Below are 27159 nucleotides of genomic sequence, written 5' to 3' on the forward strand. Positions count from 1 at the left end.
GGCTCAATAGCTTGTAACAAAGGTAGGTTTATCCTGGAGGAGATTATTGGCTTTCTTTGCATTCCAATTAATTCACCCAAGCAACAATTCTACTGCATTAATTTTCAGCACTCTAAAAATCCCATGTATATGAGAAAATTCATATTGGTTTTTAATGTACTAAGTCTTCACATGTATTTCAAGTTCCATTATGCTTCAATAACCATTGTGACTTTTTTTTATATATATCTTCTGTCTAACCACTTCCTTCTGAGTCATGCAAAAGTGATCAAATAAACAAATGATTAAAAAATAAGATCCTGGTACGAAAACTGTATATTTATTTTTATTTTGCAAGCATTGTATTAGCTCAACAGTAATAATCAATATTATAAATAATAAAATAAAGCATCAAATCACTCAAAAAGTATCTTAACAGCAATGTCTTAGTATTATGTGCTTTCAGTCACCAGGGTTCAAACCCAGATTGCTAAAATACAGTGCTGTTTCTTGTATTTCTCTGTATCTTATGAATTCCTCTGACCTCCTTATCCCTCCTGGAGTATAAACAGAAAATTTATTATTTTTTTAACGATTCTGTGGATGTCTGAATAAAACAACCCTTATGAAAACTGATTTTACAGGCTCATATTTTGCAGTGCTTCAGCACACTAGCACGCCGCCATCTTGGTAATTTGGTCAGTTTTACAAAGTAACGGTAAGTCCTTTTCTTCCTGCCTATTCCGATATTCATTACTTTAGTTTTTTCAGTTTTTTCAATTTTCTTCACTTGCTTCTGTAAGGTCATCCATGATCTGTATGCACCATGTAATATAACCACTTTTATTGGCACAATTTATTAGACCTTATCCTTACCACAAAATTTAAAAATTTTTAATATTTCGTTCTCAACACGTGGCTTCAGCACACGTGCACCATAGCATACAGAACATGTCGGACACAGAAGCAAGAACATTGCTGTCTTTTTCATAATTTTGGTGTATGACCTCTGATGATGACACAGATTGTGAAAGACACTGCAATGTTATTTTATTTTGGTCGTCTTTTCACTTCTTATCTTTATTTTTAATTTCCTGTCTATTTCTTCTTCTTTTTCATACCATATATCGCTACATTCCTTATCCATTTAGTCGAGCTCACAGTGTATACCATATATTCAATAGGTTTAAATCAAAATCTTCTTCACACTTTCTACATACAATATACTTTATATATACAGGGTGTCTCAAAAATATTGGTACAAACGTTTAGGGGAGGTAGGTAACATCTAAAGGAATGTGAATCGCATAGGAACCCATAACCAGAAACGTCACCATAAGTCGGTACATGGCACTGTTCATCAGTTCGCGCGAGAGAAAATTTCTGGTTTACTCATTCAAGCAGTAGTCGCTGCACGAAGAGCATGCATTGATATACGAACTGTGAGCTGGCAGACATGCACCTAGTGTATGGATTAGCAGAGGGCAATGGACGAGCTGCTCAATGAATTTATGGAGAACGCTTCCCAGACAGACATGTACTGGACCACTGTTTGTTTGCACGTGTGCATCAAAATTTGTGCGATTATGGGTCATTTAGAGGTAACAGAAGTAGTGCGGGCAGACCACATTCGACGCGAACTCCCGCCATGGAAAAAAGGGTGTTGAATGCCGTCCAGAATAATCCTACTACCAGCACACGTGCCGTTGCCCCTGCCTTAGGAGTGTCTCGTTGCAGTGTACAGCGTGTCTGGCACGACAATTCCTTACACCCCTTTCATCTCCAAAGGGTTCAGTTACTGCTCCCCCAAGATCATCCTGCATGTGTGGCTTTTGCACAGTGGTTTCTCCAAGAAAGTGTTCAAGACTTGAATTTTCCAGCCTAGGTTTTGGTCACAGATGAGGCTTATTTCACTCGGGAAGGCTTATTCAATCAGCACAATGCTCATGTGTGGGCTCACAACAATCCACACGGTGTGTGCCCCCATGCGGCACATCACTTCGCAATAAATGTGTGGGCAAGTATGGTCGGTGACTGCTTAGTCGGCCCATACCTGTTACCATCCCGCATGAACTCCGCTAAATATCGGATCTTTCTTGAACAAGTTCTACCAGGGTAACTTGACGATTTTCCAGCAAATGTGAGATGCAACATCTGGTTTCAACATGACGGGGCGCCTGCCCATTATGGAAGGTGTATTCGTGACCATTTGAACAGGCATTTTGGGCATCGATGGATTGGCCGTGGTGGACCCGTTGCCTGGCCCCCACGCTCACCTGATTTATCGAGCCTTGATTTCTTTCTGTGGGGGCCCTTAAATCTATCGTGTATGAATCGCCTGTGGAGACGGAAATGGATCTCGTGGCGAGACTTGTCTGCACTGCTGCTACTGTCAAAGAAATTCCAGGTGTGTTCGACCGTGTCCGCCAATCCATGCTGTGTCGGTGTCAAGCATGCATCGCATCTCATGGTGGAACCTTCGAGCATCTGTTGTAACATCATAAAATGCATCCATCTCATACTCCATTGTTAATATTATGTCATCATATTATGTCATAAATGTTTGCCACTAATTACTGTCTTGTGCCTCTGCTACTACTTTCCTGTGACGTTTCCGGTTATGGGTTTCTATGCGATTCATATTCCTTTAGACGTTACCTACCTCCCCTAAACATTTGTATCAATATTTTTGAGACACCCTGTATATACACATTATAGCTGTAGGGTACGTTTTGCTAATGCAGTGTCCCTGATCCATAAGCAATGTTACATACAATCACATTCCACCCCCATGATTAATTAGCTTCTTAATACAATTATTCTTTACTATATATATAAATCTGGTTTCTTACAATAGTCCTCTATGTATGTGGTTCTTCTTAACTAGTGTTCCAGTGAAAAAGTTAGAAAAAATCCTGGCAGAAATGTCTGGGCTAAACGGCTGATGTACTTCAGATGACTCTTTTTAACTTTGTGACTATTTGAAATTAAAAGTTATCAAAATACACCACTGGATGTCAATGAGTTAGTTTTTCAAATTTATAGTGCATAAAACATACATAGAATTATGTCTCATTAATTCTTTATACCTTTCTAATTGATGTTATGCCATTTTTGTTATAATATTTGTGATTATAAATGGCATTTTCTTATTTGCTATAAAACAAATTAGGCCTAACCTTTTATATGCAAAATGGTTGAGACCAACATTTGAAGAGAAATTTCACATAATAGGCATCGCAACAATATATTTATAGATCTAAGAATAAAATGGAATGGAGAAAAGCAAAAGTAGAATTAATATTTTAAGAAGTGTTATTTCTTAAAATATTAATTTCTACATATGCCTTACACTCAACACGTGAAAGGAATATAAAATATACATTGCATTAAAATTAATCAATAATTTATTACCACAATGTATTTGTGGTAATTAATTTATTACATTTAATATATATAAACTGTGCAGTTTATGCTTAATACATACCACTTTCAGGCAATTAAGGATTATTAACCGTTTTTTATAAGACAAAAGGTAAATATAAATTAAAACAGGGGAGAAATTAATAACATTAATCATATAGTAACAAACTCACTATGTTCAAATGAAAATAAGGAATTTCTCTGTCTGAAGGATCTGAAGTAAGAAGCCATAATTTTTTAATTTAGTTGATTTCAGTTAGAGGAATTCACATATGAGGTTCAACTAGTAGCAGTAACCCCAGATTAACATACCAACTGTACAGTACTACACTCAAGATATTGTGGAGAATGAAAAAACCTGGGGTAATCGTGCGGTCAGATATGAGGTTTTCTGAGCAGTTCAGACAGGCTGCAAGAGTAGCTCATGTGGTCTTGTCAACGATATATAGCAATTTTGCTAACAGTGATAAGGAGGCGATTATCCCCTTGTGACAATGGTTGGGCCACACCATGAGTACTGCATACAGGTCTGGAGGCCCCATTTTAGGAAAGATGTAGAGCTGCTAGGACAAGTACAGAGAAGGGCAAAGAGATCAGTGAGTGGAACAAAGGATTACTGTTACCAAGAAAGGCTTAAGTTATGCAAATTGCAGCATCTAGAGTCTAGGCACCTGCAAGGTGATCTGATTGAGGTGTATAAGGCTTTGATTGGTTTGAGCAAGCTCAATGCTGATGGAATTCTTCCCTTATGCTCAGATTCTGCACCTGAGGGGGCATAAATTCAAATTGAGGAAAGACAGTTGTAGAATAGATGTGCAGAAATTTGCCTTTAGCCAACAGGTGGTTCATTGTTGGAACAAACTTCTATCTGTCGTTGACAGCATAAATAAATGAACTAGACAAACTTTTGGAGTGAATGGATGTGTGAAATTGGTTTTTTTTTTTTTTGGCTGATGCTACATAAGCTCATATGCTTGCATCACATGCCTCCATTACTACTCTACTACTCCTGTAATGCCAAATGACCTAAAGCTGAGATTGGCCATGGAAAAAAGGCTCCAGTGGAAAAGAGACTATCACTAAGTTGTGATCTGAGATACCCAGAGGTCAATTAATATTAACTGTGTACATTGATAAAGAAAAGATCAAGAGTGCTAAGTGTCTGGTTAGGATTAGCTGGTATTCTAGAAGGCTAACAAACAAGCTGTATAAGTTTATTAGTAAGCAAAAGCCTCTGCATCCATAACAGCTAGATCTAAGAAACTAGAAAACTGAGGCCAGTTGGAGCTAAGAAATAAAAAGCCACCTAGGAAAATTAGTCTAAAAGTTCCAAGTGATTTGTGGAGTTGGGAGAATGGTATAAAGGTAGCAGATGAATTTGAGAGAATGGAGTAAAGATCAAAAAGGGGAGATTCCAGATTGAGAAGTCTGTAACAAGGAATATCAGAGCATAGCAGACATATGCACAAGTACCACTTTTAAAGCAAGAAGGAACCACAGAGTGAATAACAAAGGGAAAAAAACTGAGATGAGTGGGGATTGAGGCTTTGTTATTTTTTAATTTTTAGGAGCATTAGCAACTAAGGCCATATTGCTACGGGGATATGCAGTGGTCATTCCCTGACCTTTCCACATCCTCCGTATTTGGTGGTCACGGGCTTGAACCCCATTCTAATCAAGAAGCATGTGCTACACACTGCTGTTCCTGCCCACGGAGGTGCAAGGGGATTGAGGCTACTGATAACTACAGCCAGAACAAGAGGAAAGTGGATTGATGGTGCCAAATAAACAGTACCAGAAATAAGGCTTAGGCTGGCTAGAACTAAGGCACTAACAGAAAGTAGCATTAAATGGAAGGAATTAGTTACTGAAAGTCTAACAGTCCATAAGAACTGACTTGCAGTAACGTAGTGACCTTGTATTGTAGTTCTACACAAACTGAATAGAACAGATTTGGATAAATAAATTTTCGGTTTATACTCAGGGATGACCATGTCAGAGAGCTCACAAGATAGAGAACAGAAGAAACAGTACCATATTTAGCAGTCAAGTGGGCTTGAACTATGGTCACTCTAAATGCATGTACTTATGCACTCATGCCCCTGACCACTCAGCTAATTTAAAAATGATAGAACATATGTCATACATAAAGTAATCAAATATTCTTATTATTATTTTATTTTTATTTTTTTTTGCCGGTGCAGTATATAGGCTTCCTGACACCATGTGGCCATTGCTAATACTAATTATTAATTGCACGCAGTATATGAGTGGTTATTAAATATAGTAATAAATACTAATACTATATGAAAATAAGGCATTTATATGAACTATCCACATGAAATTTTGTTTTAAATTTAAAAAAAAAAACTATTTGATTAGCAAAGAAAACTACCTACCAGCTGTATGGCAATCATGAGGACAGTTTTTAGAGTAAATTTTCTATCACATACATCAAAGAGGTCTTCTAAACTTGGTCCTAGAAGTTCCATTACAAGAGCATTGTATTTTCCACATGGGCCAAAATAATATACCTTTGGAATTCCTTCTATATAAAAAAAGATCATTATGAAATAATGAAATAGTAGAAATAATATATGTAATAACAAGAGAATTTATTTTTATAATATATATTTTCATATACAAACAAAAATATTTGCTTAAAATTTACATTACTTTCATTTGAACAAAAAAAAAAAAAAAAAAATTCTTAACACACTTAAGAGGAGCCAGCAAATCTCTGTCAATAAGTATAGCTGTAGAACTACAATTTTCTATCATACAAAAAAGGTACATAATATGAGTGTATCATTTGTGTTCTAGTGAGGACAATTCTCTTGCCTATTCAATCCAAAGCTTAATGTATATAAGGAATATCTGTCCAATAAACAAGCCATTACAAATCATTATAGTATTATTTATGCAGATCTTATTGTTATTGGATTTCTAAGAGGTACATGCTAAAGATTATAATGATTTATGCACCAACATCGAGCCATGATGATGAAGATGTTGAAGAAATGTACACCGAAATTGAGTCTTCTAGATGAGCTGAAAATCCACTACACTATTATTATGGGGGACTTCGATGCTAAGGTTGGAAAAAAGACAAAACAGTGCAGAAAGGGGAACTATAGGAAATTTTGGAATTGGTGAAAGAAATGAAAGAGGTGAAAGACTTGTGGAATTTGCAGAATCTCAAGGATTGTCAGTAATGAACACTTTTTTCAAGAAAAGGGTGAACACAAAGTGGACATGGAAGAGTCCAAATGGATTAACTACTAATGAAATCGACTTCATCCTCACTAACAGAAGATATATTGTGAATGATGTTACCGTCCTGAATAAGGTAAATGTTGAAAGTGATCACAGAATGGTAAGATGTACACTTGATATAGATGTAGGAAAGGAAAGGAAAAAACTGACTCTAGTAAATAATACAAAGGTCTTTGAGATAACAGAAGAGGAGAAAAAGCAGTATGTACTGGAACTTAAGAACAAGTTTGAGCTTCTGCAGACTGCTCAGGACCAAGATAACAACAAGGAATATTACAACTTTCTGAAAGTGATAAAGCCCAAGAAACCGATAGGGGAAAAAGAAACCCAAAGAAGAAAAAATTAGTCAAGAAACACTTGTCACGAAGAACCGAAGATGACAAATGAAAAGCAAGAAAAACACTGACAGGGAGAAAATTGAGTATACTGAGTTATGCAAAGCGATTAGAAAGAGACTCAGAGAGGACATAAGAAGATTTAACACAAGAAAAGTAGAACAAGCATTAAGGGAAAACAAAGGATTTAAATCAGCAGCCATGAGCAGTAATACAGAAAGACAAATGATACTGAAACTGAAGAACAGCGATGGTGTACTTATAAACAGCAGAGAAGGCATAATTCAAATAGCAGAAGACTACTATAGAGAATTATACAAGGACCAGGGGAATGATGCCAGCAGTGGGGAAGATGGATTGCAAAGCAGCAACACATACAACATACCCGATATTCTTCCTGATGAGGTAGAACATGCATTGAAGAAAATGAAGAATCAGAAAGCCCCGAGGGAAGATGAAGTTACTGTAGAGTTGTTAAAATTGGGAGGAAGAGACATAACACAAAAACTGGCAAGGCTCTTCACAAAGTGCATTAGAAAAGGTGTGACGCCTAAGCAGTGGAATAATGCAATCATAGTTTTGCTGTATAAGAAAGGAGATAAATCAGAAATTGGAAATTATAGACCAATTAGCTTGTTATCCCACATCTACAAGTTGTTCACAAGGGTCATTACTAACAGATTAGAAAGAATACTTGATGAGAATCAACCAAAAGAGCAAGCTGGCTTTAGGAAAGGATTCTCAACTATGGATCACCTTCACATAATATCACAGCTAATGGAGAAAGCAAATGAATATAAAACACCATTATGCCTGGCATTTGTGGATTATGAAAAGGCATTTGACTCCATACAGCATAAGGCAATGTTTCGGGCACTGGAAAGACAAGGCATAGATACCCCATATATTATGATTTTGAAGAAAATATATGAGAGTGCTACCTCCTTTATTGGCGCCTCCGTAGCCAGGTGGGAAGGAGTAGCAGTGCGTAACACACACTTCTTGATTAGACCGGGGTTCGAGCCCGTCACCACCAAATACAGAGGATGCGGAAAGGTCAGGGAATGACCACTGCATATCCCGGAGCAATATGGCCTTAGTTGCTAATGCTCCTAAAAACCAAACAACAACCTCCTTTATTAGACTAGACAAAGACAGTAGGAAATTTAAAATCGAGAAAGGAGTTCAACAAGGAGACACAATATCTCCGAAGCTGTTTACTGCTGCCCTTGAGGAAGCTTTTAGAAGATTGGTCGAAGAAAGGAGTCAATGTGAACGGAGAGTACCTAAACCATTTACGATTTGCAGATGACATTGTGGTCATAAGCCACGATCCCAAAGAATTAGAGGAAAATCTTAATCAATTATGCATGGTTAGTAAGGATTTTGGACTAAAGATGAATATGGCTAAAACAAAAGTAATGATGAACAAGTATGTCACAGAAAGGGAAATAATGATTGAAGGAGCAGTAATTGAAAAGGTGGAGTCATATACTTATCTGGGACAAGTTATTAGCTGTAATAATGATAAATGACTGGAAGTCAAGAGAAGAATAAATTTTGGATGGATAGCATTCAGGAAATATAGTTACATACAGAAGAGCAATATCCCAGTTTGTCTGAAACGTAAAATAATGAACCAATATATACTCCCTACCATGACTTATGGAAGTAACTTGGGCACTCACCAAAAGAATGGAAGAGAAGCTGAGAACTACACAGCGAAGAATGGAACGAATTATATTGGGAATCAGATTGTTAGATAAGAAGAGAAACACATGGATTAGGCAGCAAACTGAAGTAAAGGACATTCTTATCAAAACTAAAGAACTAAAATGGTCTTGGGCAGGACACATAGCTCGAAGACATGATGACAGATGGACTAAGAAAATAACAGAATGGTACCTAAGAGAAGCTAGAAGAAAACCTGGAAGACAAAGGCGGAGATGGATAGATGAAATTCATGAGTTTTTGGGTAGTAAATGGATGGCCAGTGCTCAAAACAGAAGGAACTGGAAAGTTGCTGGAGAGGCCTTCATCCTGCAGTGGATTGAAAATGGCTGATGATGATGATGATGATATTGTTTTAGAGTTTTTGGAATTTTAATTCCAAAAAAAACCCTGCAAAATTTAATTTTATGTTAACTGTAGTCTCATTATTTCTTCTGAATAGTCAAGTAAAAAAATTTTTCTCCAAAAATTGAGTGGGGAATAGAAGAAATATGTATTGTGCCTCTGATATCAGAGGGTTTTTTGAAGAGATGATTTGCGTGCTGGGCAGATTATTCATATTATCTGTAGCAATGTTAATCAAAAGGGATACAGAAGTAAAGGCAGGAGAAAATGTTGCTGTACTTGCTGCTATTTCAGTTTTTGAGCTACCATTACATATGTGATAACACTAAGAATTTGTAGGCACATCTGCAATAAAAACTAAGGATGAGATTTGTTATTTGTTTCTTGTCTTCTCTCCACACTGTTGAGAAATTGCTTGAAATTGTTTCAGAGTAGTATATGTTGCTATAATCATAGAGGGTTTTTTTTATATATATATATATATATATATATATATATATATATATTTATTTATTTATATGTAAATTTTCAGCATTGCATTAAAGCCTAAACAGTAAATGCTATAATCTGATAGCATTTACTGTTTTCACTGGGTTTAATACTATAAAAAAGTCGTAATGTGTGATTCAAATAGATATGACCAGATTAGCATTAGTAGAGGCATACGATGCAAGAAAGCAAGCTTATGCAGCATCACCCAAAACAAAACAAAAAAAAAAAAAAAAACCACTCCCATTTCACCCCTCTGTTCATTCCAAATACCTGTCCAGCTATGCCCTCTCAGATGATTATTCTGAGCAAGGGGAAGAATCCCATCCGCATTGAGCATGCTCAAACCATTCAAGGCTTTATACACCTCAATCAGATCTCCTCGCAGATGCCTAGTTTCCAGACACTGTAATCTGCAAAACTTAAGCCTTTCTTCGTAAGAGCAACCCTTTGTTCCATTCACTAATCTTGTTGCCCTTCTCTGTACTCGTTCCAACAGCTCTACATTCTTCTTAAAATGAGGCCTCCAGACCTGTATACAGTATTCAAGGTGTTGCCTGACCATTGCCTTATACAAGGGGATAATCACCTCCTTATCCCTGCTAGAAATATTCTTGTATATCATTGACAAGACACCATGAGCTACTCTTGCAGACCATCTGCACTGCTCAGAAAACTTCATAACTGCCTGCACAATTACCCCCAGGTCCTTTTCATACTCTACCACTGTCAGTGTAGTACCACAGAGTTGATACGTTGCTCTGGGGTTACTGCTTCCCATATGTAGTACTTTACGTTTGTCAATGTTAAACTTCATTTTCCACCTCTCTGCCCATCTACTCAACTTTTCTAGGTCCTGTTGCAGCAGTGTACTGTCATTAGTGTCCTTAATAACCCTGCCAACCTTATTATCGTCTGTAAACTTGGACATTAAGCCTGATATACCAAGGGTGGCCAACTTAATTTGTGATGCAATCTACTTTTTTTCTTCAAAATGTGCCACGATCTACCATCTCAAGAATTTCATTGCACATGGTTAAAAAAGTTAATCAACACATACTGAAAAATGTTGTTTTTAAATTTAAATACAATTCAGAATTCTTATTTTAAATTCATAAGTATTTAAATTTTTAATTTATGCAATGTTTGTGTCATCTGCCAAGCTTTCAAAGTCAGGGATATACTGTGATAAGGCCAACCGTGAAGAATCTTCTGTGTGCAATTGCTCTACTCTTAGTAGAATTGCTCTACTAAGAGTGGAGAAATTCTTCGTCTTTGTTTGTTTCAAATACGAAAAGGCGAATTCACATAGATATGTGGAACCAAAACAGGAATTTAAAAGTTCACTGCATTTTTTTACGTTTGGGTTCTTTTCTCGGCAAACATATTTCCAAAAGTCTTTTTCTGATGACCTGGCTTTTAGGAAGATATCGTTTCGCAATGTAATAATTTCTTCATGTGAAAAATCTCAGCAGATTTTTTTCTGCAATTTGTTTTGTATTTAAGTTGACATTAAATGGATAAAAAATATATTGAACAATATCTTCAATTGTTTCGAAATCATCCACAACTTTCTCAATTTCAGAAACATATTTCTCATTATTAAATTCAAAAACAGGATATTTTTGCAAATAAACTTGCATATTTGCAAAAAATTTTCTTCTTTGAAATCCTTAGCCACTACCAAAAATTTATATTTATATGTAGAAATATTACTAATCATGCCACCCACATTATTTTTTCCTTGTAATTCCAAATTCAGATCACTTAATTTTCTGGTAAAATCTGCCAAAAAAAGCCAGACCACACAACCACTCTGTATCTTGTAGCTGCTTATAATCATCTCCCCTTTGATCAACAAATTTTTAAATTTCATTCAGCAAATTTCAAAATCTCTGTAGAAACTTACTCCGACTCAGCCACCTCACATCTGTGTGTAGTATGATATCTCGTTCATTTTCATCGAGTTGCATTTTGAAAAGTCTCCTTTGAAGAGATTGTCCTCTAATGGAATTGTTGTTTGTTTGTTATTTGGTTTTTAGGAGCATTAGCAACTAAGGCCATATTGCTCCGGGATATGCGGTGGTCATTCCCCGACCTTTCCGCATCCTCCGTATTTGGTGGTCACGGGCTCAAACCCCGGTCTAATCAAGAAGCATGTGCTATGCGCTGCTGCTCCTGCCCACCTGGCTATGGAGGCGCCTCAGATGGAATTCATGACTTTGAAAGCTATGTCCATAACACTAAGTATTCAATCCTTTGCTGGCTAACACTTGTTGGTGGATGACACAGTGGTAACTCAAAAAATCTGGGAATTCACCATCCTTTTGGCACAATGCGATGAATCTGTTAAGATGCCCTGTCATTGCTTTGGCTCCATCTGTTGTTATTGATACGAGCTTAAACAGTGGTAATTAAATTTTTTCAATTAAATTTTTGAATGCGTTAAATATATCAAGACCTCTAGTTCTTTCTTTTAAAGAAACCACACCCAGCAGTTCTTCTCTAGTGGCAAAATCATCGAATAAAAATTATGAATTTTATACGAATAAATTTTATTCCTGAGGGACTCCACTAATAACATTAGTCCACGAAGAGCAGTGTCCATTGATTACCACTCTCTATCTTCTCCCACTCAAACATCCCTTTATCCATAGCAGCAATTTGCTTCCAATGCCACACTACTCCAATTTGTGCAGCAGTCTTCCATGTGCAACAGTATCAAAGGACTTTCTAAGATCCAACTATATGATATCAAAGTTATTCCCTGCATCCAGTTCCTTTGTGACCACATCATAGTATCCAATCAAATTGGTTAGACAAGACTTCCCCTTAACAAAACCATGCTGTGTCCGAACTATAACTGAAGTCTTGTCTAGATGATCCTGTAATGCTTCTTTAACCAGTGCCTCCATTAATTTCCCTGGAACAGAAGTTAAACTAACAGGTCTATAATTACTTGTCGCCCTTTGATCCTCCTTTGTGAACTGGGGTCACATTTGCACATATCTAGTCCACGGGTAACTCCCCTGAGTCCAAGGAAGCTCTCATAATTATGGCTAGGGGTTTGCTTACTTCCTTTTCTGCCTCCTTTAATATAACTGGATAGATCCCATCCTCCCGGGTGCCTTTTTTATATTTATCTTCGACAATTTCTCCTCCACTTTCCTCTATTATTACAAAATCATCTAGTTCACTTCCAGAGTTTAATTCACCTCTACATTCACACTCATGTGTGAATGTAGATGCAAAATACTCATTTAGTTTGTTAGCCACCTGAGCAGGTTCATCAATAGTTGAACCATCAATATCCAGTGGACCAACCTGATTCATCCCTTTCCTTCTAGAGTTTACATAGATAAAGAATTCTTTGCTGTTTTTCATTGCATCTTTTGCCAAAGATTTCTCATAATCTGTCTTTGCCTGCCTAATCTCCTTTGTGATTTGGTTACAGACCAGCTTATATAATAGACTCTCGATTTTCCGGGATAGATGGTAAAAAACAAATCCTGGATAATCGATTTCCTGGTTAATCCAAAAATACAAAAGTCCCCGACATACGTAAGAGATACGTTCCCGGACTTCTTACTTCGTCAAGTTTTACGTAACTCAGGAATGACTAATAACATATTGCTACTATATTATTATTAACAAATCTGAACTCCGCATGATACTTGTTAATGTTTGGCCATTTTCATACACCCTCATTAGTTTAATTTTCTGATCCAATTCGATGGCTTTCCTTTTGTTGGTAGATTTACTAGTAGCACTGTCACTTGGTACCATGATAACGGTCAAAATGAAATTTTCTGAAAAGAATTTCACAGGGTTAAGGGGGAAACACACTATTATCACCTCACGCGAACTCACATTTTACTAAAGAACATTTCTGTAGGTCACTGCATTTAAACAATTTGCACCTTTTGGGTTACTGGGCTTTTCTGTTCGTGCATCTAATTATAAACAGGTAGTAAACTCGATCCTATTGCATTTACGATAATACCGATAGCTGGAATTGTGTGGGCTTTTACGTTATTATGGTGAAATGAGTCCCTTTCACTGAAATCTTCAGTCATATAAAAAAATAACATTTTTTTTTAACGTTAAAAAGAAATAAATTGTAAGATTCTTCTCTTCTTTCCTATTTTTTTGCTTGTTATTCCATGTCTCACTTGTGCAATTTGTGCGTGCCGTGATCATCGTTATTGATTGCTTATTTTATTTATTTATTATTTTTAAATTTTACAATCCTATTTAAAAAAAAATCGGGCAAAAAAAAAATTTACATAAATCCGTACTTGCGTAAGTCAGAGACTTATTGTATCGAAAAATGTTCAGCAACCTACGTAAAAAATATGGCGATAGATAAAAAACAAAAAAGCTTACCACGCACTACTTGTGTATCCAATACAATCTGTCCCTTTATTTTTTGCGATATTAAGACTCGATTTTAAGTTTAATAGCTTTCCTATATTTTTTTACAATGTCGATTTTAAATCTAACAGCTTCCCTTTATTTTTTACGATGTTGCGTATGGTTTGGTCATCAACATTATAATGGTTCTTTAGAGATTTAATGGATGCACCGTTTTCAAACTTTTGAATAATTTCAAGTTTTTGTTTAACTGAAAATGCAACTCTTTTGCATTTACCCATCGTTTTTGCGATTTCTAAACAACAACAACAAAAAAAAATTACTACTAAAAAAATCTGACATCCCTGACAATTAACGTAACAAAATTTGTCCTTTTGTGCTGCAACGGAACATAGCAATCGACGTGACGGACTAAATCAAACTAAACATTTTGTCTCTCTCTCTCTCTCTCTCTCTTTTTTTTTTTTTTGAGCGGCAGATGTGAAGACAGCGGGGGTTGCAAGATAATAGGTACACTAATCTCCCAATGACGAATTATAATGTTGCTTATTTACGACTTGCAAAATATCTGTTTATAATATTCTAGTTATTACTTGAATTTTATGATTTCTGGTTTATTTTTTTATTTGGAGTCTTGAAGTGTTCCGGTTAATTGTGAGTCTGCTGTATCTATCATAGGCTTCCATGTCACTCATTAATTTATATGTATCCCATGCATTTTTCTTCTTTTTTTTTTTTGTTATTTGGTTTTTTTTTTTTAGGAGCATTAGCAACTAAGGCCATATTGCTCCAGGACATGTGGTGGTCATTCCTTAACCTTTCGGCATCCTTTGTATTTGGTGGTGACGGGCTCGAACCCCGGTCTAATCAAGAAGCATGTGCTACGCACTGCTGCTCCTTCCCACCTGGCTATGGAGGCGACCATTTTTCTTCTCTGCCACATGTCCCATTAGTTCATCTGACATCCATTTAGGCTTAAACCTTGAACAATATTTCTTAGTTGGTATGTAAAGCCTAGTAGCTTTCAAGATTAATTCTTTGAATGCCTCCCATTTTGAATTTGCTGTTGGTAACATCATCAGTTGGTCCCCCCGGCCCCCATATAGAATTTAATACTGTCTCAGACCACCACAGTCGCCTTTACGAAAGCAAAAACCTTTCCCTTTACCCCTGATGGTAGTTACCTCTTTGAGTAAATCCCACTTCAGCACACTGCGATCACTGCCACCTAGTGATTTCTTTATCTGCAGATTCTTAATGCATGAAGAATCACTACTGATAATCAGATTAAGAGTATTACTCCCTCTAGTTGCCTCCCGAACATGCTGATGTAGAAAACAATCAGCATGTTCGGGAGGCAACTAGAGGGAGTAATATAATAATGAAATAAGTAAGATGGAATGAAAGGGAAGACTATTTTTTCTGAATAGTCAAGTAAAAAAATTTTCCTCCAAAGATGGAGTGGGGGAGGGGAGGACAAAGAATGTTCGGAATGCATAGCAATCAATAGGGTAGGGTTCAACAAATCTGCAGAGTTACTATGGCAACTTTAATTTTATGCTTCATTTTAGTGGTTTAGGTGTTAATGTCATGGTCTTTGTTTTACAATCAATGTGGTTTGTATCTTTCCAAGGACTGGCAAAGGATTTACAAGGTATTTGACAAAAGTATAGTGCAATAGACTCCATTATGGATGCTGAACTACTGAGAGCATCTTTTTTTTTCTTTTTCTGCTCAGTTTAATAAGAAATATTTTTTTATTAAGCTGATTTAATTATGTGAAAGTGATAAAGTGGTAAGTGAATATCTAATATACAGGTTAATTTGAATAAATGACTCATGTTCGTACAGTGAATCAGTAAAATAAGTAGAACACCTCACGATGTGTAATTAACTTACGAATTTATTAAATTTTTGATAGACCAAGTAAACTTAAGTGAAACCATACATTTTGATCTCTTCCTCAAGACCTTCACTTTGGAAGAAAAATCCAAAACATATGGTTTGTTTAAGTTTTCTTAGTTATTTGTTTAAGTTTCAAAAATTTAATAAATTATTAAGTCAATTTAACATGCAGTGCAGTTAGTGGAATATAGCATTTTCAAAACTAGAATATTTTCACTATGATAGATATTGAAAATTTTTCCAATCATTTAAAATGCTGAGGGCCGCTGCAGATAGAACCATTGTTGAGTGAGCTTCATGAGAGAGGGGACAGAAGTTATTCTTACCACTGTGGAATAGCTATGAAGGACTACTGCAAAAGAGTATAAAAGGATGAATGGTACGAAAAAAAATAAGGTCCCGAACTACACATGAATTAATATGCAGATAAACTGAAGCTAACGTCCCTCATTTAGTTGAAATGATACTAGTGTAAAGAAAATATGTTGAATCATTTTTTTTTTGTTCTTTATTCTTAACACATGACTCATGTGTTAAGAAAAATTAAATCATATATCAAAAATTAAATAAACACAATATAAATGAATTTATTTTGTCATTTTCATCTCTTAAACATACAGGTATTGGTTAAAATATTCAGAACTGAATATGCAACTACACTAAATTAAACACAACTTAATGTGATGTATTGAATATCCCCAGTTTGAGAGAAACCCAGTTCCCTATATCCTCAACCTACGAGGAGCAGAACTGAAGTTAAGATGGCTAGCAGAGATACACAGTTTTCATCTGAGATGAAGTATTGAAGGAGAAAGACAGGAATAAAGTCAAGAAGTGAGCAATGATATGCTGAACTTGTAGCATATTTTTCTAAGTCAATTATCATTTTCTGAAGTAGCAGGATTATCTATCCTGGGAGGAACCAGTTGGAGAGCTTGGGATGATTCTTGATGAGATGAAGCTTTGGTTTGTCCCTGAGAGCAGGGAATGGAGTGTGTTATTTGCATATATCTTAGAGATCTGGGGAGGTGATTTGGCCTGAGAACATCCTGTAGTGGTTATCATCCTTCAAAAGTTGATTTGATTAGGTAATCATAGGATGGTTAGCTCATCAGCCAAAGCAGTGGTTAGAAGTTGTGGAGGGAATAAGTGTTTATGGGCTGCACTTTAGTAGCTGCCAAAATCGGTTTTTGCAACATGGGGAGGGCAGAGGGTTATAATTCAGAAGCACACAGGACTGCTGGGAATAGATCTAATGTATTTGGATGTCATCTTCAGGTTTGAAATATGCAGGAGTGTTAGTATTCCAACACAGAGCATCAAAGAGATCGTGGAGGCTCTCTACCTGGGCATTAAATCATAAATCTTGGTCAAAGATAATTCCAAGGCCTTTGTAGACTGATACCAAGAGTCACAACCTACAAAGACTTAAAGATCTTGGAATTACCTTCAATATGGAAGAGGCTTAAAGAGTTTTACAGTGCTGAAACAATTCACTCTTTAAAGTTACTCTGAATACACAGAGATAAAAAAAAAAATAATATGAAAAAAGTAATGCAAGTACAAATAAAACCTTTGTGCAAAACTTCCATTACAGAAGAAGGGTTCTCCCAAAGCCTTACCACTATCCACATCCACTTGATATCCATAAGTTAAGGGGGCTTGCTCATTCCCTGGTGTTCAGTCTGGTAAATTTTTCCCTGGGCAAGACCAGTGCCTTTGAAAACAGCAATTTGAAGGATCAATTTCCATATGTGAACTGTTTGGGATGCAAACTTTGGTTGAAAGCTCTGAACATTAGTTGCAACAGGATGGCTGCTCCACAATATTGTCATCCATTATCAAACAAGTCCAATGCCTTCATGTCATCCATTTCATGGAGTGCTTCCTTTGACAAATACAGTACTGTTTATGTACTATGTTATGTTTACAAGAGTTTGGAGTTATTTATGGGTGTGTTGCATCCTAGGCTTCTGAACGTTCATCTCTAGCATAATACAATGTGATGACAGAGAATTCTGTAAAATGGCCAGAAACGAGTGTAGGGTTCTGTATTATCAGTGTACTATGCTGGGGTTGAATACTGTGAAGTACACCAGAAGCAACGAGTTAAGAAGTTGACAATTAACTTATGTTATTTTTGGTAACATTTAATTTAACTCCACCCCCCCCCTCAAAAAAAAAAAACGGCAGCAGAACTGAACCCTAACCAACTTAATGCTCATGAATACGGAGCTTTTATTGTATTTAAAAGTTAAAATAACTAGATATAGTATGGAATTTCTGTATTCCTATATTCAGTATTAATTATTATATTTACTCTGAATATGAAAAGACTAAGTATGTTTTTATTATCCTACCAACATCCAAGTTGTATGGTGTCTGTAAAAGCAAATAAATACTGACAGTAAAAATCACTAACTTATGGATCTTTGCATGATCCATAAGTTATGGATTAATAACTTAATCATTTAATATCATGCAAATTAATTCATTTAATTTGCATGATCCAATGAATTAAAGTATTTAATATCAAGGTGCTTCCGTAGCCAGGTGGGAAGGAGCAGCAGTGCGTAGCACACGCTTCTTGATTAGACCGGGGTTCGAACCCGTCACCACCAAATACGGAGGATGTGGAAAGGTCAGGGAATGACCACTGCATATCCTGGAGCAATATGGCCTTAGTTGCTAGTGCTCCAAATAACAAACAAACCTATATTTAATATCAAGGATAAAAAAAGAGAGAGCAAGAGACTATAACTGTTCCTTTGCATGAGAAACATAACCCAGTGAATGAATTTTCTTGAAGAAAAAAAAAACATGACTATACTTTCATTTTCCAATGTGTATTGCATCTACTACCAAAAATTCAAGGAAATTCATCAATTGGAAGCCACATCGGAAAGTATAAAAACTGATAAAATCAAATAGGAGCAGTAATCTGCTGCACACAAGATGGGAGGGGGGGATATCTCATTATTACAACTGGGTTTTTTTGTGAATGATACTGGTACAGCAGCTTCCCTGGATGTATATTTGATCTTCTAATAAAATTTAAAGAAAATACCTCTGTTAACAGCTGTAATATAAACTTTTGAAATCTGATAACAAACCAAAAAAAGCATGCACTACTCAAACGATTGCTTTAGAAATCTGTATTGTTGCAAAATAGTTTAATATTTCCTTGATATGCATTTGTTTACATTTTCTGTTCTGAGCTGCAGAAAAAAGGCAGATTTTTGTTTTTATTTATTTATTTTTCCTCCTTATTGTGGCAACTACAATGTGCAAAACGATTGCTGTTTCATACAATGAATGAAGTCCAGATGGTCTTTACATATTGCTTATCAGCCCTTTTAGTGTATTCTAAGCTGTGCTGTCTACACATAATAACATTTGAGAATATTAGCAAGTACTTAACTATAGAAGCGTAAACCATTCTTCACTCACAACACCATTGTAACAAATTACTACTGGCACAAGAAATGGTAATTGTAGTTTGGTTTTACTGCAAGAAACTTTTCAGAATAGTAATTGTTCAAATAGGTGCAGTATTAGCCATACAGTGCAAGGAAGCCATAGGCTTTTGATGCATTAGCTAAAAAAAGACTAACCAGTCTGTAGCTACTGACTTCATTCATAGAACCACTTTATGTATTGGTGATACATTAATGCTTCTCCAATTCAAAGGAATCTCTCCCAAGTCCAATGATGCCCTCATAATTAAACTCAGTGGTTTGATACACTCTCTGGTCACCTCCCTCAAAATTACTGGGTACATGCCATCAACTCCAAGAGCCTTACTTGCCTTTAGGCTTGAAAATTTTTCTAATAAAACAGAAATTTGTACTTTCAAAATCACAAATTTCATGTCTCATTCACTTATACAACCTCTCCTCAGCATGAAGGGTCTTTCATCAGTAAAGAACAATGCAAAGTATTTTATGATTCAATTCATCATAAAATCAGATGTTGGGTTATCTAAGACTTTCCCACACCCAGTACACAAGGATCCAATCAAATTAATTTTCTTCTTTGTATTCAAATACATGAAAAACTTCTTGTCCCCATTCTTTGCTCTCTTAGTCAGTGCTTTCTCATACTCACCCTTAGCCTCCCTAACCTTATTTGTGGTACTGTAACAGATAAACTTGTAGCTGTTATAGGCTTCAGCATTTTTCATCATTCTAACTTTCCCACACTATCTTTTTCTGCTCTATTAGACTGGCCAGTTCTATCCTGGCTAGCCTGTCCTATCCACTTTGACATCCTCCTCATGCTATATATATATTCTTAATGGTATACATGCATTCATGGCTTCTGTAATTATTGCTTTAAAAGTATTCCATAATTCTAATGTATTCACCCTCCTTCTGCAATCCACTTAATTAACAGATGCCATGGTGGTAAGTATAAAATGTTGAGAGAGAGAATCTGTGCAAAAATAAGCAAGACTGTCTTGCTTTGTGCAAGAAGAAAACAAATTATATATTCTTTTTTCAATGTACATTGCATTTACTAACAACATTTCAAGGAAACTTATCTATTGACAGGTGCATCATAAATTGTAAAAAAAAAATGGTGCAAAAAAAAAAAAAAATCCACACTGCAATGTTCATTGGAGAATAATAATAATAAAAAAAGAAGTTTGTTACTCACATTGAACAGTTTTTTTTTTTTTTTTGTTTTGAACGATAATGTTGCAAAAATTTTTTTGTCAAATTTGAAACCTTCACAACCACTTTCACTGCAATGGTTTTGATTCGTGCACAGAACGGTGCTCCACACAACAAATTGTGTGGGGGCACCCACTTAAAAAAAAAAAAATATATATATATGTATTCTTTCTTTGACAGGTATTGCATTTACTAACAAAAATTCACGGAAATTTATCTACTTGGTGTTTTGAACTTCTGAAAACTGATGTTAAACTGAAAACCTTATGAGGGTCGTTCAATAAAGAATCGCCCTCACCTACTTCCACATAACACAGTCATGATATTTTGTGTTTAGCATCATACATATCTCAGTACTAAAGGTGTAAAATTTCAGCTCGATGTCTTAATTCGTTTTTCTCTTACAGAGCTGAACGTGTGACGAAGTAGCATCATGGACAAAGTTGAAGCCAGAGCTGTAATCTGGTATCTGTTCTTGAAGGGGAAATCTCCTACAGAAATCCACAAGGAGATGACTGCTGTATATAAGGATGAAGCCCCATCCTGTGGCATTGTGAAGCACTGGCATAGACAGTTTAAGTGTGGTCAGACATCGACAGAATCTGAGCCCATTCAGCCATTGATGACAGCATGATCAGAAAAGTGGAGTCGTTAATCATGGAAGATTAGTGTGGGCTCTGTTGAAACAGTCCTTCATGACCAACTCCAGTTACGGAAATTGAGTGAAAGATGGATTCCCCGATTATTGACTGGTTTCCAGAAGGCTGATCAACAACAGAAGTCACAAGAGTTGTTAGCCCTGTGCCAAAAAAATGAGCAAGACTTTTTCTCTCGTCTAATCACTCAGGATGAAAGTTAGATACACCATTTCGACCCTGAAAGTAAAAAGCAGTCCATGGAATGTCAACATCATGGTTCCCCACCCCCAAGAAGGCAAGGGTTGAAGCATAAGCAGGAAAGATCTTGCTGACAGTGTTTTGGGATGAGAAAGGCATAATAATGACTGATTACCTGCTGAAAAGTAGAACGATTACCTATTATGCCAACTTATTCGTAAAATTATGGGAGAAAATCAAAACATGTGGGCATGGCATGCTGTCCAAAGGTGTGAGGACGCTTCAAGACAATTCCCCAGTTTGCACTTCTGAAATTGCAACACCACAAGTGGCCACTTGTGGATATGAAATACTGCCCCATCCAGCCTACTCACCCGATCTTGCACCATCGGATGACTTCTTGTTTCCTTCCCTCAAATCATTTCTTCAGGAGACCCACTTCCCTGATGACGAGACACTCATTTCTGCAACAGAGTCATGGTTCAAAGACCAACCTCACCACTTCTACAAAAAACGGTATCCGTAGCCTCATCCATCAATGGGAAAAATGTGTAAATCTGTATGGTGGCTATTTAGAGAAGGACTAAAACCTGTGCCAAGAATCAACAGGCTAGCACCTCTGCAGCTAGGTCAGGGTGATTCTTTATTGAACCACTCTCGGTAGCACCCAGCTTGCCTTAAGTACACACAAAAAAAAAAAAAAAAAAAAAAAAATGCCCGCACTGTTCGTAACGAATTGTTTTTTGAAATTTGTATGGTTTAAAATCTTTCTTTTATATCCATTTGACTCAATAACAAAATTTCAAGGAAAATTTTTTTAATTGGGCACTACGTTATATACTTCCAAAAACAGAATATCAAATCAAAACAAGAAGGAAACAAAATCAAATAAATGCAATTTTTTTAAAAATAACTACTGTGATTATTTAAAACAGTGGTTTTCAACCAGGGTGCCATGGCACATTAGGGTACCGCAACAACATTCCAGGGATGCCATGTAATTTGGGTTTAAGTTATTTAAACTTAATTTTTTTTTGAAATTTAAATATTTATTTCATTATAAAAAGGTGTACGGTATCCATTGTACCGTATCTTTTTAATTTTGTGGTGATCTATAATTGATGTTTATTTAGTACCTCTACATAAAGAATAAAATTATATAAGTATATATAATTTGTATTACGAATTGTAATTTTGTTTATAATTATATTATTATAATAACTATCATATAACATTTTTTTTTTAATATTATATATACACACAGAGAGAATCAGATTATTAAAAGGTTGAAAACCACTGTGTTAGGTATTTCTTTTGGCCTAGGGGTGACTTGAAAAAATTACTGGGACACTAAGGGCCCCGTGAATCGAGAAAGTTTGGGAACCTCTGATTTAAAAGAAATTCAGGATTTGTGAACTAAATAGTATTACTGTACTAACAAGGGGAAAAAAAAAAAAACACTAAGAAATTTTCATAAATGCTGGTTCACTACTTTCCCCTTTGGATCTCCTTTTTCTGAGTCATCTAGATTGGTAGACCAGTTACGTTACAATCACAGAGGTGGGGAAGAAGAAACTAGGATTACTTAAAGATATTTTGTTGTTATTGCCAGGAAATATAAGATATCTATGCTGCTAAGTGTATGCAGACTTTATCAGGAACAGCACTTCTGAAAATTACTGAATTACTTAATTTTTACCTACAAAGTTTGTGAAGCTTAATTTCCTACGTTACATACTACATTATATGTTATATTGATGAATATTATATATCAATGAAGTTATAGTTAATGCCGAAGATAACATTTGTACTTATTACTAAGTTATGAGTATAAAATGTATATATTCATGTACCTACTGTACTTCAAATATATTATTTTTAAGTGATGTCTGTTTATTTAACAGAATTAAGTACAGTGAAAATTATTCCTTCATATTGTCTAACTCTTCTGTACCAACATCTTTGTGAGGATTTTTACATCAGTTTGTCAATGGAAGGATTAATACAGAAAGAGGATTGACAGCTATGGCAAATAAATATAAAATACTGCAAGTGATTAGCAATTTCAGGTAGAGAAAGATAAAAATTTAGCTAAAGTTACATTACAACAGCATTGTCTCCTCTTTGGGTTTAAGCATGCATTGACTATTTGGGTTCTGGGTATTGTTGCAGTTTCTCTGGGTCATAAAATGGCAGAAGAAAATATAAAATTCCCATTACATTTTAAGATGAATGTGATATTATTGTGTATTATTATATGCCTTTTTATAATGTATGGATCTTACAAAACTATTTAATGAAACTCTTTCTACCAAACTGCTTTAAACTATGACATTTATAAGGTCATTTATAACTGGACAAAAAATCTATACAAAATTTATTAATTTTCTCATTCCAAAGTAATCTAAAAACTTTTTTAATTGCAAAGTAATTTTTAAAAAAATGTGCGTTTTATGAAAAAATTTCAGAATTGCTTCCACGCTATTCCAGTCATTTGTGCAACCAGCATTCCAGAAAGCATCTTTAATCGCAACAGAATATACAGTCTACTTTCCTCTCAAACAAATAACTTCACAATTCTTCCAGTTCTCAAAATAACAACACTGCCAACAAGGTTGAGTGACATTACACTAAAAACTTCTATCAAACAAGTAACCCAAGTAAGTAAGTAATAATACAACTAAGTAAGTAAGTAATCTTCTAACAAGTAACCCAGGTAAGTAAGTAATAAGTAACCAAACTAGGTACTGAGGTCTGTGCCAAAGTACATTTACCCATGCTCAAAGAGCACTGAACTTCAGAATGAGGTTTTGTTTCCAAAGGTAAAACTCTATAGTGAAAAGGTGTGTGATCCATTTTAACCAAACTTTTATTAAATATATATTTGAATTTAATTTTTTCCTCCCCTAATGTTATTGTTTCTAATGTGTCACCTGTTTTTATTTTATTTTCTCATTATACTAGTGAGGACCAGAATGTCATCAAAAAAAAAAAAAAATAATAATAATAATAAATGAATAAAAAATAAATGCCTAGATGTCTTTATACATATTCACAACTGTAAATGCTTCATTTTTCTTTGTAAGCTACTATGGGATTAAATACTTTCATATGTAGAGCAAAATGTGCACCTCTCTACTTTCAAATAGTTTAATTAAGGGTATGCAGTATCACTGTATTGTATGAAAATAGGGAATATTCCATGGTTGGTTTGTCTATTTTGCTGTTGCAAATCAGTGCAACCTGTGCCTGAAGCTGTGCCATATATGGTGTGCAGTTTAAAACTCCTTCTCACTTATATAAATTTTTTTAGGGTCCCAAGAAGGAATAAACCTGCATATAACCTTCTTTCCTCTTAAATTCAACTTTGGAAAAGGGATAACAAAGATGAACTTTAGTCTGGTGGGCTCTACCACCCTAAACACTTTCTCTGCTCTTAACAGTCTCCCCCCCCCCCTGAAAGGTGGGTTGCCTATACAGGAGTGTTCCTCTGTCCCTTTATCTTCTAATTCTTGGTGGAAGTCTTCTTATCATCCACCTTCTTCACCTTCATTTATTATTCATGATTAAGCTGTCACCCCAGTATAGTATAGTAGTATAACATATATACTGTTATACTATACTATACGTAGTATAGTATAGTATAACAGTGTAGTACAGCGAGTATAGTAGTATCAATTAATCAGTAAAATTTATTAATCTTATTAAATTTCATTGTCAATTGAATTGTACTTTTTTAACTAAATAAATATAGCGACCTAGTTATTACAAATGTAACATCAAAAATTAATACATATAAGTTGACAGGGGATAAGAAAGTCATATAACATAACTCGGAGATAATATTCAATACCGAAATGCATATATACAGTGTTATAACTGCATTGGGATATAGGTTTAGGGTTATATTTTGTATTGGAATTTCAGTGAACTTGAATAGAAACCATGACTCAGACCAGAGCAACAAACCAAAAGGCTCAAACTAGTAGAAGTGCTCTAGCTCAGGGGAGAACTGAGGGGGGCGGTTATCCTCTAAATCAGTGTCTATTGAAATGCACTGCTTGTTTTACGTTTGTGGAGTAATCAGGAACGGGACATGATATTGCCAAGGAGAATGTCTTTGTGTGTGCGTGATGTAAGGAGTGCGAGGAAATCAGGTGCCAACTCGGCATTGTGGGCTTGAAGGACAAGGTGGATGCCCTAGAAGGATTTAAACTGAGGGGGGCCCATCAAGCTCTCTGCTATCCACATCAATACTAGAGCTTGCACTTGAACATCACGCAACACAGTGGTAACCCCCAAGGCAGAATGTGCTATTCCCAAAGGAACTAGTCATTGTAGGTGACTCTACTGTAAGGGAAACGGGGAACATATTGTGCAAAATGGATAGATGATACAGGACCAGGGTATGTCTGCCAGGGGCAAAGGTTGATGACGGAAGGCAGATATCATCCTTTAAGGGCACAAAGGGTGATATTGTTGTACATGTTGGCACTAATGATATTAAGAGTAGGAGACTGGCAGAATTACTTAACAAGTACAAGACAATGCTGAAAAAAGCCGTGAGTTAAGGTTGAATTTGAAAGTGTCTGCAATTCTACCCAGACACGACAGGAGGGAGTATATGATGAGAGCCTTTTCGATCAATTCGGCCGTGGAGAGATAATGCAAGGCTCAAGGGGTAGAATTTTTCTCAGCCTGGTCTGTGCTTGTTAACAGGAGAGACTGCTTCTACAGGGATGGGATACACTTAAATAGAAAGGGTGCAAGAATATTTGCTGATGCTATCAAGGCAGAGTTAGGTGGGTCGGAAAACTGCTAGCTTGGGGGATACACTGACTAATAGAATAACAGTAGCCTCTGGCAGAGGTAAAAGTGATTCTTACACTACTTCTATTGAACTGCAATTGAGCAGCAGCCTGAAAAGCAAGGCAATGGGAATTTCCAGGATTGCTGGGAGTCACAGGGGAACAAGTAAATACATGAGCTGTGTTAGAGTAACTAAGAGTAGAAACAGGTGCATGTATACTTGCATGTACACCAATGCTAGGAGTATAGTTAATAAATTCGATGAGCTTGAAATGCTAGTCAAGACATCAAAGGCAGATATTGTTGGGATATCAGAGACATGGTGTCACACAGACATAAGCAGGGCAGAACTGGAATTTGGGGAGTACAATGTGTACAGAAAGGATAGACAAGACAGGAAGGGAGGACGGGTTATGCTGTTAGTTAAGAAACACATAAAATCAAAGGAAGTGCATCCAATTGATGTTGGTGGACAATGCAATGTTGAGTCCGTTTGGTGTGACATAAGCACTGAGAAAGTAAAAATGAGAGTAGGTGTGTGTTATACGCCTAATGAATCTGATGAGTATAATGAGCAATTTTGCAGAGAAATCGAGTGGGCCAGTAAATTAGATTGTCTTATAAAGGGGGATTTTAATTTCCTGGATATTGACTGGAATTTATGGGTTTTAATTTCCTGGATATTGACTGGAATTTATGGGTTGGTCACTCACACACTAGCAAGGCTTTTGGGGATTTATTGGACGATTGTTTTCTACAGCAGCATGTTTGGGTGGCAACTAGAGGGAGTAATACACTTGATCTGATTATCAGTAGTGGTTCTTCATGCACCAAGAATCTGCAGATAAAGGAACCACTAGGTAGCAGTGAACACAGCGTGCTGAAGTGGGGTTTACTCAAAGAGGTAACTACCATCAAGGGTAGAGGGAAGGGTTTTTGCTTTTGTAAAGATGACTATGGTGGTCTCAGACAGTATTTAAA

The 27159-nt window shown here is 36.0% G+C and overlaps 1 protein-coding gene across 2 annotated transcripts in view; it reads right to left on the reverse strand.

Annotated features, from left to right (window-relative positions):
* LOC150083266 (casein kinase I-like) overlaps positions 1 to 27159 on the reverse strand; it is a 261891-nt gene that overhangs the window by 181665 nt on the left and 53067 nt on the right. For both annotated transcript variants that reach the window (XM_090377138.1, XM_090377136.1), the window contains exon 4: positions 5802 to 5950. In XM_090377138.1, the coding sequence (XP_090233264.1) occupies positions 5802 to 5950 (149 nt within the window). The remainder of the gene's footprint in view (positions 1 to 5801; positions 5951 to 27159) is intronic.

Source organism: Mastigoproctus giganteus, chromosome 7, assembly GCF_048544385.1.
Source record: "Mastigoproctus giganteus isolate SK-2022 chromosome 7, ASM4854438v1, whole genome shotgun sequence".
Classification (NCBI taxonomy): domain Eukaryota; kingdom Metazoa; phylum Arthropoda; class Arachnida; order Uropygi; family Thelyphonidae; genus Mastigoproctus; species Mastigoproctus giganteus.